Raw genomic sequence first — 16,394 nt, 5'->3', positions numbered from 1 at the left:
GCACCATTTTATTGGTGATTTGCTCCCAAATTATATTGCTTTGTTTTACATTCTCATAAACTGCCCTAATTAGCTTTTTGACAGAAGAATTGGGCAATAATGCTTACCCACACATAAAATAAATAATGAATGACTGGAATTCAGAAAGAGCAATGGGCAGGAACTAAATTATAACTTCCTGGGTGAGTGGCTAGTTTAATCTGAAACTCTGGTCTTGATAATTGCCTAGAATTTGATGGGAACATGGAAATTCCTAGCCTCAGTTTACATCAGGTTAAATACATCATCTAGTCCTCGGTTTTGTTTCTTGGCCACAATGGTGTCTAAAAAAGAAAGAAGCCAGCCATTCTGATTTCACACAGAGAGAGCTATATGTGCCTACAATTTCCGATTCTTTTTTCCAACCTTTATTCTGAAAAGAAATAGAACCAAAGACATCATTTTACCAAGTAGGAAGATAGAAAGCTTAAATATTTGATATAAAAACAAAATTTGAAGAATGCATTGTATATCAGAGATGAATTGGCTCCATTAACCTTTTTTTACCTCAGTAAATAAGAGATGGGCCACCCATCACAATTTGTGCAAAGGTGTTTTTTTTTCCCCGTTCCTTACTGTGGCAGTTTCTCAAATTTTCATGTGCAAAATTTACTTCAGGGATAAATTAGATAAACGATTTATTGTCCAACTGACCAGCTTTTCAAAGCAATATTTAATATAACAAAATGTGTGATCAAAAAACCTGCATGTGGAAGAAAATATGGTGTGAGATCAAATAAGAAAGATATCTACCCTCTGGTGGCATTGGCCATTAGACTTATCTGCCTTCATGTCCAAGTTCAGAGCTACTGTTTTGCTTGTTCAATGCCATATAAAAATGTGGTAAACATTTATGGAGAGACAAAATAAGTCGACCTATAATGAGATCAAGTGAAAATGGAGTTAACTGATAGAAAAATAGTATGACCCTCCCATCCCAAAACAGTAGGATAAAGGAATAAAATGTTACAACTGCATAATTATATCTGCAGCAATAGCTGATGTTCCATGATCAACTACTAGCTACTATGACGTGTAGTTCCTCATAGTTCCCAGGACAATTCAGCCGACAGCCAGGAGTTTGATCCTGACCGTCTCCAGGTTGACTCAGCCGTCCATCCTTCTGAGGTCAGTAAAATGAGAACCCAGATTGTTGGGGGCAATAGGCTGACTCCGTAAACCACTTAGAGAGGCCTTTAAAGCACCGTAAAGCGGTATATAAGTTTAAGTGCTATTGCTATTTCTTTGAGCTTCAAGATTTTCCTTTCACATGCAAGGATAGCCTTAATTTTTTTTTTCAAACTATGCTTTGGTCAAGTTCTTCCAGTAGACACCACAGCTTATAACAGAAGAATCTTTCTTTTGATCACCTTCCAAGAAGATAGGGTCCCTTTTCCATTTTGGCTTGTCTGTACCTTTGTACCTCTTTGGATTCATCCCTTCTTTCCTTCTTTCTGTTCCAGAATCAACATGCCGTCTTGAATCAAAGTGGAGGCACCAACCCAGGATCTTCCTCGTGCACAAATACAAATACTGGAACCAACTACATCAACTCATCGCCACAAGCATTGCTGAATCAGCAGCTGAAACAACAATTCCTCCTTCAGCAGCAGCACCAAATATTAACCGAAGCAGTAAATATCCCAGTTTTCTATTCTAGCTCTATATACCCATGTTTCCCCCAGAATAAGACCCAGTCTTATTTTCTTTTGGGCCCCAGAATAAGCACCAGGTCTTATTTTTGGGGGATGTCTTACCCCTCCCCTTAGGACCACTGCACCTCCCATGCCACAACACCCATTTCTTCTGTGGCCGCTCATGGCCAGGCACCATGCGGTTGGGGCTTGGGAGGTCTGGTTGCAGTGGTCCTAAGGTAAGCAGGTGTGAGGTGTGTGGGGCAGCTCATCCCCCCCCCACCCCTTCCCTAGCTTTTACGCATACATCTTGCCCCACCTCATGCAACCAGACGACAGGAGGGAGGGAGTGGGGTCTTAACTAGGGCTTATTTTGGAGGTAGGGCTTATATTAGGCGCGTTTTTAAAAATTGAGCTAGGGCTTATTTTTGGGATAGGGCTTATTTTCGTGTAGACACAGTAAAACAACCTGCCAGGATCCAAAAAGGAAATGTAAGGAAAAAAACCTGCCCAACTCATTTGGAATTGTTTGGCCCTTGAGAAGTTTGGTGGCCAATCCAAATTGCACTCCTAGGCCTAGCAGTTCTGAAGAATCCATACGTGTGCTTCTGAAGCAAGAGCACAAGAGTTGAACATGTCTTGTCCATGGGGAACATTAGAGGTTCACATGTCTTCTCTAGTTAGCTAGGTCAGGAGCAGATGCTGAGAAGGTTCTCTGAAACCTTGAAGTCATTGTAGAAGGATGATGGTCAATTAGTCTTTAGGGGAACCTTAGACATTATGAGTTTTAGAACTGAACGTTTCCTTACCCCTCCTCACATTTTTGTTTGTTTCAGATGAACCATAGCTTGACAATTTATGATTCATGGAACAGCAGATAGTCCTCACTTAGTGACTGTTCAAAGTTACAATAGAGTCTAGCCCGCCCCTCCCACGAGGCACTTACAACCCAGTTTCCGGAGTTCTGACAGTTGCACATATCCCCTTGGTTACATGACTATATTTTGGGCACTTGGCAACTATCTCACTTTTGCAACTGGTTGTTGCCTTCCATGGTCACATAACTGAGATTTATGACATTGTGGCACAGTGGTTAGAATGCATTATTGCAGACTAATTCACTGCTCACTGCCAGGAGTTCGATTCTAACTGGCTCAAGGCTGACTCAGCCTTCCATCCTACCAAGGTCGGTAAAATGAGTACCCAGATTGTTGTGGGCAATAGGCTAACTCTGGAAACAGGTTAGAGAGGGCCGTAAAGCACTGTGAAGTAGTATAGAAGTCTTAAGTGCTAGTGTTATTTTTTTGCAGGTTTCCAGAAAAAACACCCATAGTAATAAATTGCTTTGTTTAAAGATCACTGCAAAAAAGTCATAAAATCAGATCTGGTCACATGAGTGCCTTGACTTATGACCATCCTCATGGTTTATGATAGAAATTCTGGGCGCCATTATGACTGTGAGGACTACCTGTAAAAATATTAGAGAAGGACCTCAGTACAGAAATCAGCAATGATAAGATTGCAGACAAGAGTGTCCTTGGGGATGAAAATACAAATTTCCCACCCTTGTCTGCAATCAAATCATTGTTGATACAGAGTTGATACAGTGCAGGAAGTACCATTTTCTTTTTAGCACAGCCAGATGACAAACAGGGATCACACACACACACACACACACACACACACACACACACACCCTTCAGGCAAAATTTGGTGTGCTTTCCAAAACTGCCCAATTGGACTAGAAATGCTTTTCTTCTGCAGGAAGAGTGAGGCATAAGAAAGAAAAGTTATTATTCCATCCAGATCACTTAAGTTGCCTGCATTAATTTATAGCCTTTTCTTAGAACTATCAGATATTGTCGTCCCAAAGGTGCTTTTTCAAGAGGCAACTGAACTTTCTGGTTTTTCTTTGAAGACATTTCGCTTCTAATCCAAGAAGCTTCCTCAGCTCTGGCTGGATGGTGTGGAATGGAAGGAATTATACTTCTTGCAAACAGCTGGTCGGCTGCATTCTCGTCTGAATGCATCCCGTCAGAGCTGAAGAAGCTTCTTGGATGAGAAGCGAAACATCTTCAAATAAAAACAAGAAATATCCAGTTGCCTCTTGAAAAAGCACCTTTGGGACAACCATGACCTGGAAGATTGAGAATCTCCATAGATATCAGATATGTCCCAGCAACAGTTCCTAAATATTCATTTCATCCCAAACAATATACAAATATTTCACTTGAACTGTGGGGTCTCCATATTTCATAACCTGAAATTACAGTTATCTCTACCAGCTTCCCCAGGAGCCTGTTGTCCTCCATTGTTGAGAATTTAGTTTCCAAAATTAACTCCAACCACTCTGAGGGACATCAAGCTGGAGAAGTGTGTTCTAATAAATATCCCACAGCTCCCCACCTGCTTCTCCTCTTGTCAGAGTATATTCATTAACTGGCAGAGACATGGTTAACAAAGTTAGCATGACAACAGACCAGCCAATGGGAGCCGACAGCCTGGGTGTGGTTTAGCTCTGTGTGCTTTGTTGAGAATTGAAAGTGAAACTAGTCTTGCTTGTTTGCTGAAACTGATATCTTCTCTGAGCTGCTGCTGCTGCTTGTGGGTTTGCTAATGTTTCGTTGAAAGAATCTACTAATGGTATTGTAAACTTTACTTCAACATGTTAATATGTTTATAAAGAAGTTAATGATCCTGCTGGAGCAGTCATCTGTGTGTTTTCTATACATGAATTTCTGCTGCAAACTCTAACACCTCTGTTGCATCAATGGAGTATGATATCCTTTGAGAACACATCTTTGAGTGTATGTATATGCTGTCAGGTGATTCTGTTCAAATCTTCAGAATAATAAATAAATAGAGAATGTGGTGGTGGCTCAGACACTGAGCTTGTTGATCAGAAAGGTTGGCAGTTCGGCGGTTCGACTCCCTAGCAATACATAATGGAGTGAGCTCCCGTTACTTGTCCCAGCTTCTACCAAACTAGCAGTTCAAAAGCATGTAAAAATGCAAGTAGAAAAATAGGGACCACTTTGATGGGAAGGTAACAGAATTCCATGTGCCTTCGGCATTTAGCCATGCTGGCCACATGACCACGGAGACATCTTCGGACAGCTCTGGCTCTTCGGCTTTGTAACGGAGATGAGCATTGACCCCAGAACACAGAAATGACTAGCATGTATGTGCGAGGGGAACCTTTACCTTTACCTTTACCTTATATGCTGTCAGGTGATTCTTTTCAAATCTTCAGAATAATAAATAAATAGAGAATGCTTTTCTCTTTTTCTTCCTCCTGTAGGAGAAAGCCACCCCTCAAGATCAACTGAATAGACACCTTACAAGACCACCACCAGATTATAAGGACCAAAGAAGGGGACAAGTCAATGTGCAGCAAACACACCAATATTCTGGTAAGCATAAAAGCAAACAAGCCACCTTCAGACAAAGATTTGACTCGTTTGAGTGTGGGACATGTGGCTCTTTCCCCCTGAACATCACTTCAGGTCTTCCTTCTCTCCAAGTTCGATGTGGGAGTTTCTCCTGTTTTCTTCCTGTTTTCTCGTCTCCCTGGTCTCTCAAATTTCCTTCCTCCTAAACTTTCCTTTCCTTTCATCCATTTGAAACACAAAAGTCTCCTTGTCCCTTAATAATCTTTCCCGAGGCCTTTTCCCTACCCCAAACAAACCAGCATTCAGTTTCCTTCACAGAAGCTACATTGATTTTCGGGAACCCTCCACTGACCTTTTCCCCTCCGCTGTTACGGTATCCGTGTACATTGTATGGCATCGGTGCAGTTGCACCCACAGCTTAAAAGTCGATTCACAATTTTGAGCCCACCCCGTCTCCTATCAGCTTAATCGGAGGATATCTAAAGAAGATGCCTACATACATCTGTTGGAATTTGCCTGATGGCTGGATAAATCAAGGGCTTACACACACACACACACACAAATGAAGAGCAGTTCTAACATGCGATGAGTCGTCTGATGATTCAAACGTTCTTCACGGATCCTCCCTTTCCAGCGTTTGAATTTTACTTGGTGAAGATCTAAACTGAGCCTCATGTTTCTCTAGGTCTCTGAATAGATTAAAGAAGGCTGATTTGGCTAACAGAGCCTGATTGCCTCATGTTAGGGAGGCCATTTTTGTCTTACCAGAGACTCGAAGAAAGCCTCCGGAACCCAGGGAGGGCAAAAGCATTCCCCCCTCCATGGCTGTGGTGCAGAAGGCTGACTAGGCCACGCACACCATAGCCACGCACACCCAGAAACCGGGCAGAGAACCATTTGCTAAAATTTTTGAAGGCCACTCCTGCATAAAGCTTGATGCAAGTTTAAATGAATCCTAAGCATGTTCATAAACTCAAATTAATTAGAGTCTACCCACCGAGAAGAAAGGACACCTGAAATAGAAATGGCGGTTCTCATTTGACTTACTTACAATCGTGCGAGGATCTTGTCTTTTAAGTCATCGCTCCAAAGATATGAACCTTTCCTCGCTTCCTAGGTTGGCATTAAATCCCAAAGACAGCAGTCCTCCCATCGTCTTTTTAGTAGGAATCAGCAGAGAGATACTCGGAAATATCTTCAAGAAAATACTGTATATTCTGAGACATCTAACAGAATAAAAGACATTGAAGGGATCTTGGAGATCTTCTAGTCCAACCTTCTCCTCAAGCAGGAAATCTTATACTATTTCAGACCTATGGTTGTCTCTTCTTAAAACCCTCCACTCACAACTTCTGGTGGCAAGTTGTTCCACTGATTAATTGTTCTAACTTTCAGGAAATTTCTCCTTAGTTCTAGGTTGCATCTCTCCTTGATTAGTTTCCATCCATTGCTTCTCCTCCTGCCCTCAGGTGCTTTGGAGAATAATAGCTTGACTCCCTCTTCTTTATGGCAGCCCCTGAGATATTGGAATACTGCTAACATGTCACCCCAAGTCCTTCTTTCATTAGATTAGACATACCCAATTCCTGAAACTGTTCTTGGTATATTTTACCCTCCAGATCCCTAATCATCTTTGTTGGTCTTCTCTGCGCTCTTTCTAGAGTCTCAACATCCTTTTTATATTGTGGTGACCAACACTGGATGCAGTATTCCAAATCTCCCTAACTTCTCTGTCTATACATTTGATGGAGAAAGTTTATACATTTGAAAGACTGTGTTTCTAAAAAGTGTTCTGCACTGTGGCATATAGCAATATAGTACCTAGACTTAGATACTACTTTATAGTCTTACAGCTTTCTCTAAGCAGTTTTACAGAGTCAGCATATTCCCCCCCAACAATCTGGGTCCTCATTTTACCCATCTTGGAAGGATGGAAGGCTGAGTCTACCTTGAGCCTGGTGGGATTAGAACTGCCAAATTGCAGGTAGCTGATAGTCAGCAGAAGTGGCCTGCAGTAGAGCACTCTAACCACTGCGCCATGGAAGCTCATATATCATATGGCTCATTAAATACATTTGTCTTCTGATCTGGATTTATTTTCAGTGGTCCTCCTACTGTTACTCTTCATGGAACAGAATTAAAGATTACCCAGCCGGTCTCAAAATTGAATTTCAGAGAGCAGAGACTTCACGATAGACTGTCAATCCATTAATCAGAAATTGACACATTCTGCAGTACCAGTCAGGTTTTTTTGGTGGGGGGGTTGGTATCTAAGGTCTGGTTATGTTCTCCACTGAACACTAATTGGAGTGAAATTTCTATCCATCTGGTATAAATTAGTCCAGTGCAAAAAGAAGGTGGGGGGGAGGGGGAAGAAGAGAATGAAGAAGCTAAAAATAGTAAGCAATTTAGAGAAAAAGGGAAACTTTGTCTTGGGAATAAGAGAGAGAAGCATTGTTCCCAACCACTGCACCCTCTGAAGCAATTTTGGCTGTTACAAAAGAATATAGTGTATTGGCCATCTGGGTCTACTAAGTCAACATGTTCCATCTTGGCTAATCTAGAAAATGCCTTAGTTGCCTGAGTCTTTTTGTTGCAACAGGTAAATGTTATGTGTCCTGGCTATCTGCTTTTCATTTCAATGATGTTTGGAGTACGAATTAAGCACCGGTTGCACGACTTAATTGCTAACGATATGTGTAATCCAGGAAGCTCTCTGATACGAAACGCCATAGTTTCTTTCACGTTGTCCCAAAGGTGCTTTTTCAGGAGGCAACTGAAGTTTCTTGTTCTCATCCAAGAAGCTTTTTCAGCTCTGACAGGATAGTGGGGAACGGAAGGATTTATATTCCTTGCAGACAGCTGGTCATTTGCATCCTTTTTAAAGAGTTGTTGAAGCACTTGGAGGTTTATCTGTGTCTTCAGGGTCACCTGAGTAGCGCTCCTGGTTCCTGTAGCCTGCAATGTTTCCTCTGGAAATCCATTCCTACTCTGGATGACTGAGAATCTCTACAGACTTTTAGCTATACAATTTGGCATGGGCACCCTTTGAATGGTGTGGGAGTAGGAACGGATTTCCAGAGGGAAAAACTGCAGACTACAGGAACCAGGAGCGCTACTCAGATGACCCTGAGGACACAGATAAACCTCCAAGCTCTTCCAGGACCCTCTAAAAGGATGCAAATGACCAGCTGCCTGCAAGGAATATAAATCCTTCCATTCCCTACTATCCTGTCAGAGCTGAAGAAGCTTCTTGGATGAGAAGCAAAACGTCTTCAAACGAGAAAAAAAAAAACAAGGAAGTCTAGTTGCCTCCTGAAAAAAGCATCTTTGGGAAACCATGACCCGGATGACTGAGAATCTTTACAGATTTTCTTTCCTATTGCTACTGTTTTCCCTCCCCAATCCTGCAAACTCAGTTTAAAGATGATCCATGGTCCCCTTCTCTTCTTCTGCTGACACTGAAAAGTCTGAGGAGAAGAGCAAAAACAGAATATATGTTTCCTCCCAAGCTGCCACCAATCCAGGGATAACAAAAATCCCTTCATCCCCACTTCCTGTAAAATACACGTTTTCATTTATTCATTATTAAATTTATTAGCCGCCCATCTTACCAAAGGGTAACTCTGGATGGCTTACAATATTAAAAAGATAAAACTGTACAACAGCTACAAGCACTACAAGTAAAATACTATAAAAATGCAAATACTAACTAAAAGATGGGGAGGGAAAAGGGTGAGCAGAGGAAGATGGTGGGATCTGTTATTAATATGACACAAAAAAACAACAACACCTCCACGTGAAACCTCTCCACTGCAGCCCCAACAATCCTATCAGTTGGGATTACTTGTCCTAGACGTTCACATCCATACTACACGTTGCTTGCATTTTCCTTGGGCAAAAAAATAAAACAAAAATCTGAATGATTCCTGAGCAGAGGGTGGAAAAATTATCAAGACACTCCCCACTAAAAGACCTGAATGTCAGAAGCTGGAAAATAACAGCGAGACAGAAAAAGTAAGCAAGGCGAACAGTCTGTTCAGAGATTTCTCCAGAACTGTAGAATTTCGGTTAAAATGCTGTTTTACTTAGAACTAGACAACTTACTTTCCTGTATGTATTTTTGAGTTTGTACACCAGTTCTTTCTTTAAGAGGGAGCATAGTTCAGAGGTAGGACACATATTTTTCATGCCGGTTCAACATTGGACCCAGCAGGTAAAGGTAATCCTTCGCTTACGTAGAACTTTTCATTTAGTGACCGTTTGAACTTACAACAGTACTGAAAAAAATGTGACTTTTTCACACTTAACAATCGTTGAATTATTCCCAATAATCAAAATTCAGACGCTTGGCAACCGGCATGTATTTATGACGGTTGCAGTGTCTTGGGGGTCATGTGATGGATCACCTTTTGTGACCTTCTGACAAGCAAAGCCAGATTCACGGAGAAGCCAGATTCACTTAACAACCGGGTTACTAACTTAACAACTGCAGTGATTCACCTAACTCTGGAAAGAAAGGTCGTAAAACGGGGCAAAATTCACTTAACAACTTTCTTGCTTAGCAGCATAAATTTTGGGCTTAAATGTGACATAAGCCAAAGCCGAAGGGTGGGCTGCTGGGGGTTCGCAGGGGTTCAGGGGATCCTTGAGCTAAGATTCTGTACAGTTCTGAGAACCCCCAAATCCCACACCTGGTTGGCCCCGCCTATCCTGCCCCTCCCCTCCCAGGAGTCCCCATGTGACCCATTTTGGATGCAGGCAAATGGAGGTCACGTGGGGAGGCTCGGGGAGGATGAAAAACGGGCCTCCTGAAATTTCGGGAAGGCCGGAAGCAGGCCCGTTTCTGGCTTCCAGAGAGCCCTGGGAAGCCATTTTCGTCCTCACAGAAGCTCAAGGGAAGCCTCCGGAGCCCGGGGAGGGCAAAGATGCCTCCCCCCACAGCCGTGGTGCAGGAGGCCGATTTGGTCACACCCACCATGGCCACGCCCACCCAACAACCGGGCAGAGAACCTGTTGCTAAAATTTTTCAAGGCCACCCCTGCTGAAACCTGCCTGTAGAATGACTGTGGCCAAAGAAAGGACAGATAGTACCAATAACGAAGGGCACCTTGAGTACAATCCCAAAACATCTGGAGCAGCATTTAATAGCATTGTGCCTTTAACCACTAGACCACACTGACTCCAACTGGAAGGGATGAGCACTTAGCAGTTCAAAAAAGCGAGGCTGGGCCACTTTTCTGCAACAGTGGTACATACAAAATTCACTTAACAACGGTCTCATTTAACAATAGAAATTTGGAGCTCAGTGGTGATCATAAGTCAAGGACTACCTATAGGGACAGTCATAAATCCCAACTTTCCAGATACCTAATCCCATAAATAAGAACTTGTTACTGACTAAAAGTCACATGTCATAAATAAGTTGCTCTATCGCAGATTGGCTTACTGTAGAATGCAGAGAGCATGTTTTAATTCCTCTTGCATATCAGAGTCAAAGGAAATGCTTATTTACTTATGTATTGTGTTTAACCAAAGAACAATTGTTTCCTCTTCCTGCTAATTTTTACCTTTCCCATAAGGCTGGCTGCCAGAATAGCAAGCTCTATGAACTACTAGTAGCTCATCTTTCAATCATAATATTGTATCCACAGTCAGAGTGCCTTCTCTTTAAAATTCAACACATTAAAATAAGTGCCTCCATAATTCATTCAGGAGAAGTTTGACAGTTTGGTCACTTAACTAAGCCTGGTTTGTGATCAAGCTTGGTCTCAGTTTACTAAGAGTCAGGGAACAATAGAAGACTCACTGTCATTTCTTTGACTCATGGGCTGGGTTCATTCACTGCACTCCTTCCTAAATATAAGTGAATAAATATTTACATAATATGCTATTCCGCAGTAGATCAAATCGTGGTTTAATATAACGTCTGACTTCACACAATCTGCTGGGTTTCCAAAAATTCTGAAACATAAAATAGCCAACCCCATTTTAGCTTAGTCTATCGGGTTATACACAATATTGTCTTTTGTTGTATCTTGTGAGTCCCTTGGATCAAATAAGTCAATCCTTAAGGAAATCAATCCTGACTGTTCTTTGGAAGGACAAGTACTGAAGCTGAAGCTCAAATACTTTGGCCACTAAATGAGAAGAGAGGATTCATAGGAAAAGACCTCCTGGTATTGGGAAAGTTAGAAGGCAAAAGGAGAAAGAGGCAGCAGAGGATGAAATGGTTAGAAAGTGTCCTTGGCATTACTGTAGAACCGTGAAGGCGAACCTCTGGCACATGTGCCACAGGTGGCACACAGAGCCATTTGTACCAGCATGTGGGCCCCAGGCAAACCTACCACACTGTGCATGCACACAACTCACAGCTGATTTTCAGCTGGTTTGAGGCCTTTTTCAACCTCCCAGAGGCTCGAAAAAAGCTTCTGCAGGCTGAAAAAGGCCTCAAACCAGCCAAAAATCAGCTGTGAGGTGCAGTACAGGTAAGGGGACGGTGCGGGGATTGCACGCACATGTGCAGGGGGCAGGGGTGCACATTGCCTTCTGGATGCTGGCACACAAATGCGCGAGCGCCAGTGCGCACACAATTTTTGGCACAGGATTCCCACCACTGCTGTAGAATATGCTTCATTTTCTCTAGTAGGATCATTGTGTTGAGTGAGAGATAAGAAAATAGCCAGAGAAGTAACTGGTCCTATTGGGTACCTTGGTTTCTGAGTCTTGTTTAGGCCTGCTGATGGAGGGTGGATTTTTATGTCTTTGTTCTTCTCCTAGGTGGATCACCGGCTGTGACCATCAACTCCAACCTATGTTTCTCCAGTCCCATTTCCACTCCTAACATTTTGTCACAGCAATCAAATCTCTTGTCCACGACTCATGGCACCAGAATGCCTTCTCTTCCAGCAGGCCACCACGCCAGCTGCTACGGGAATATTCCCTGCAGTCAAGCAAATGCATATAATGTGCCACCGTCAGCAGTGAGCCAGGTTGCACAGCATAGAAATCTAAACCCAATTGTCACCAGTCAAAACAACCCTGCAGCGTCTCGGCCAGCGCCACCTGGGCAAGGCAACAACATGCCAACCTTTGACAATGGCTTGGGAGTTAACTCCCAGCAAGGGAAGCTCAGCTTGAACCAGGGGACTTCAGCATCACAAAGACCTTCAAACGTGATGGTCAGTTCAAACGCTGCAGCTCAGAACTGGGTTTCTTCAGAAGCCGGATTGAAGCAACCGGAAACACAGAGGGCTTCGGGGTCCCCGTTCTCATCTGGAAGCTCCTATACAAATCCGCCGCTACAGCGCACCGCTGCCCTACAGCAGTTTCCTCAGCGGGCCATGGTGCCTCCTAACCAACTGAGCGCCCTCCAGATGAGATCCCCGATGAGCCAAATGAACCAAAGTCTGAATGGACAAGTGGGTGGGCCACCCAAACCCCAGAGTGCGATGCCTCCTCAGTTGCAGGCAGAGGTTGTGGCCCACTTAAATCCACCCAGGGTGGGGATGACACAACCCCACCCCTTGTCCTCGAACCAGTTCTCATCGAGTGCTACCCAAATGTCCACCCGGGCTTTTCAAGGAACAGATCACTCCAATGATCTGGCGTTTGATTTTCTGAGCCAGCAAGCGGATAACATTGGGCCGGCGCTCAATAGCGACCCAGACTTCATTGACTCTTTGTTGAAAACAGAGCCCAGCAATGATGATTGGATGAAAGACATCAACCTTGATGAGATATTAGGAGGCCATTCCTGAGGCAGCTAACAGTGAGGCACTCCTGCTGTTTTTTTTTTTTTAAAGACTGAAAAGTCAGGATATCAGTCTTCAGTTTGTAGAAGACAAAAGTTAGGGGAGGAGGGAGGGAAGCAAAACAGTGGGTTGCTGGATCCAACCTTTAAAATATATATATAAATGCAACCATGCTTAGACATAGCTTGTTCCATTATCAAGTATGCTAAAGCTGGTGAAGTCTGGATCCGTAGCTTCCAAACACAGTGGTTCTGAATGATGAAGGAACTCAGAGAAGTGGCTGGTCATCATCTAAAGAAATCCTAAATATGTAAGCTAATATTTACATCTAATACACAAAGGGGGGACCCAGGAAAATGCACTGCATCAAAAATATACTGCTGACATCCACTAATGATTCTCTTGTGTATCCGTGTGTAGGTGTATACAAATAGAAATCTGGCTGGAGGAAAAATAAACAGAAAACAACAACACCCAACTCAGAAAGCTTTAGCAAACGTCTTCCCTTAACATTGCACATTCTAATAGGTTTTATTAGAATCCTTATCATTTTCATTCACTGAGAATAAAACATTACATCGTGAGAATTGTAATACAGAACATCTGGAGTACATCAAACTTAGGGATGCAGATTAACACTTCATAGAGGGAATCCAGGTGCCATGACAGATAAGTTTGTTGATAGAACCCGTATATGCATATCAAACATCCCTGGTTCCATAAGCTATTTAGTGTGGGAAGAAAAAAAGTGGTCCCAAAATCCTGAAGGTTCTGGGCTCACTTGGCAGCTTCCTAAATCTCTAAAATTCCTAATGCTTCTTAAAACAGTAGTTTTCTGCCCACTTTCCTGGAAATAAACCTACAAAATTAGGTGGGATAAACAAGGCTGTAAACAGATAATTTGCCCCTTAAGTGGCTTCCTTACCCACTTTCTTCCTAATATCCCTCCTTATGGGAGAATATGGAATACCAAACTCAAAAGAATTAGAAACTTTCTATTCAAGATCTGTCTTGAAGTTTCAAATAGAAATAACCAGCTTCTCCAGCCTGTTACAATTTCATAAGCTTCCTCCTCATTCTGTGATGAACCAGGTCTTGTCACAAAGGCAACACAGTCACATAAGTAAGAAAAGTCCCTTTAATACCTCCAACTTTGCCCATTTACCTTCGGCTGGAGAAAAAACACTCCCAAGAATAGTCTTTAAGTGGAGGAAATTCAGTCCGAAAACAAAGTACATATAAACTGTAAATAAAAATCCAGACAAACCACACTGCAGCAATTAACTGGACAGGGCAGGATAAGAATTGCAGACTTCAAAGGCCAACAAAACACACACAGTTGGGAAGATTCCAGGAACCCAGATAAGCCTCGACCATAAAAGATAACTTACGATTTGCTTCCAACAAGTTGCTGTGCACAACCTCCCTTTTTAAACACTCTGCTCCCAGCTGCAGCTAATGAAGGGAATCAGGGCCCTTTCCTCCCCGTAAGCCATGCAACTCACATTGCTCCCTTCTCCGTTCCTTCCTGCGTGCCCTAGGATGAAGAGAGGGTGGCCCTGGATCTTCCTCTAAATTCCCTCTGCCTTGCTCTACCTCTCCCCTGCTCTGCCCAGCTGGATTTTGCCCTTCCCCAGTTTCTTCCACAGCCAATGGAGCCACACTCCCACTCCCTGTCAGCTGCTTGGCCTCCCCCTCAGAATCAGATTCCAACAGGGGCATGACATCTTTCCTACAGCGTTCACACCTCCTAGTCGGTTTCTTCTTCCCTTCTCTTTATCCTTTTAATTAGATATTGGAGATGGGATTGAATTTGGGATGCTAATGCATCCCAGAATGCAGATTATATCAAAACAATCCAGTTTTATCTTACATGTCAGTAACATAATAAGAATGAGGATCTGTGAGGCAGGGATCCCTGCAAACATCACGCATACATTATGGGCTCAAAGGATATCTTATGGTACATCCATCAAACATGGTTTAATTATTTGAGCACACATTGCAACCAGCCAATCACCACTATAGCTGTTTAAGCAGTTCATTGTTCAAATTCAAGGTATTTTTTTTTTAAAAAATAGATATTCCTTTTTGTTCATAAACAGCACAATATTAAGTGAGATCTAAGCAGGGATAATACATTTTGGAATGGAAGGTGGTGTTTTTTCTTGTCATCTTGGATTCTCTATGTTGCCCTGTATAAAGTTCACTCAGGACACTGTTGGGAATCTGCAGGCATCCCGATCTTATACTCTACACAGATGGATTGAGTCTACAAACATTTTCTAGCCAACATATTTGCAACAATAATTTTGCAAATTTCAGTGCTAATACATCTGAAGCATACCACTGTGGGAAAACTGAAATAATGAGCAGCTTGCATGTTCCTGGCCATTGGATCTATAAAATCTTACAATTCCCAATTATCTGAAGTTCCATAAACCAAAGTTGTAAAAGAGACATATCGTTGTGCAACCTCTTGTTTATTTTAAAATCCCATGCCTTTGAACACTTCACCTTAAGGTTGTACCATTGTGACCCAACGCTGAAAAAAAGGTGGGAATATTTTGATTTTAAAACAAGAAAAAAAAATACCCTGCATCTTGTTATCACCATGTATCTTCTTTTTACCATTACAGTTAAATGCACTACGCTTATTTTTTGCATTATTGGATCAGGAGTTCTTTTCAATATTGGGCTGTAAATATAGAGAAAAAGGTTTTGTAAACTTTTGTACAAAAAATGTAATATTTTGGTAGGAATACTAAAATCATATTCTTTGGGTTATATTTATACACATGTGGAATAAAAATGTACTGTCCAAACTTTGTATTTTATACTGCAAAGGAGATTTTAAAAAAATTCCTTTCGTATTTGAACATACAATGTATGGGGCAAGGGGAATTGTATGATACGATTAAATTTTTCCATCCTGAGATTTATGCAGCAGCTTATATAAGAGGAGACAGGAAGATAATTTTGAATAAAATAATTGAGGACCCTCAATTGATGGCTTTGTCCTAAAATCTCAAACTTGGTTTCATATAATTGGTTACGTCATGTTAACTAAGGATATTGGCTGCTAAATTCCATCTCCAGGTTGAAGACAGCTTTTTAGAAGAAATAAAAGCTCTCTTAAATCTAAGAAAGTCCTCGTTCCAAATGTATTTTGCACCTCTCTGGCTAATCACATGAACAGCGTTCTGAAAATTATCTTGCGTTAGACAACAGCGTTCCAAGCCATAGCCATGTTCAGTTCTGGCAAATAGCATCAATTCTTTTCTCTTTTTTTTTTTTCACCAGAATTTTACACTCTTCTACTCGATCAATAAAGTTTACTTTATCAGATGCATGGAAAACAGAAATATTCCAGAACAAATGTGTTTGATGTTAAGGAGCTATCAATCCCCATTATTAGATTATTATAGCAACATAAGGATGCGTTGGCTCAATGGCTAAGACGCTGAGCTTGTCGATCAAAAAGGTTGGCAGTTCGGCGGTTTGAAACCCTAGCACCACATAACGGAGTGAGCTCTTGTTACTTGTTCCACCTAGAAGTTTGAAAGCATGTAAAA

General features: G+C 42.0%; 1 protein-coding gene across 1 annotated transcript in view; it reads left to right on the top strand.

The window, feature by feature from the left end:
* Positions 1-15,755, top strand: part of MAML2 (mastermind like transcriptional coactivator 2) — a 198,656-nt gene extending 182,901 nt beyond the window's left edge. Inside the window, exons 3-5 of the mRNA XM_026706888.2 lie at positions 1,503-1,673; positions 4,975-5,086; positions 11,846-15,755. Of these exons, the coding sequence (XP_026562673.2) occupies positions 1,503-1,673; positions 4,975-5,086; positions 11,846-12,825 (1,263 nt within the window). The 3' untranslated portion in view covers positions 12,826-15,755. The remainder of the gene's footprint in view (positions 1-1,502; positions 1,674-4,974; positions 5,087-11,845) is intronic.
* The last annotated feature ends 639 nt before the right edge of the window (positions 15,756-16,394 follow it).

The sequence above is a fragment of the Pseudonaja textilis genome, chromosome 7, assembly GCF_049901715.1.
Source record: "Pseudonaja textilis isolate UNSWEBS1 chromosome 7, rPseTex1.2, whole genome shotgun sequence".
Taxonomy (NCBI): Eukaryota; Metazoa; Chordata; class Lepidosauria; order Squamata; family Elapidae; genus Pseudonaja; species Pseudonaja textilis.
This window is presented reverse-complemented; position numbering and strand designations above follow the sequence as displayed.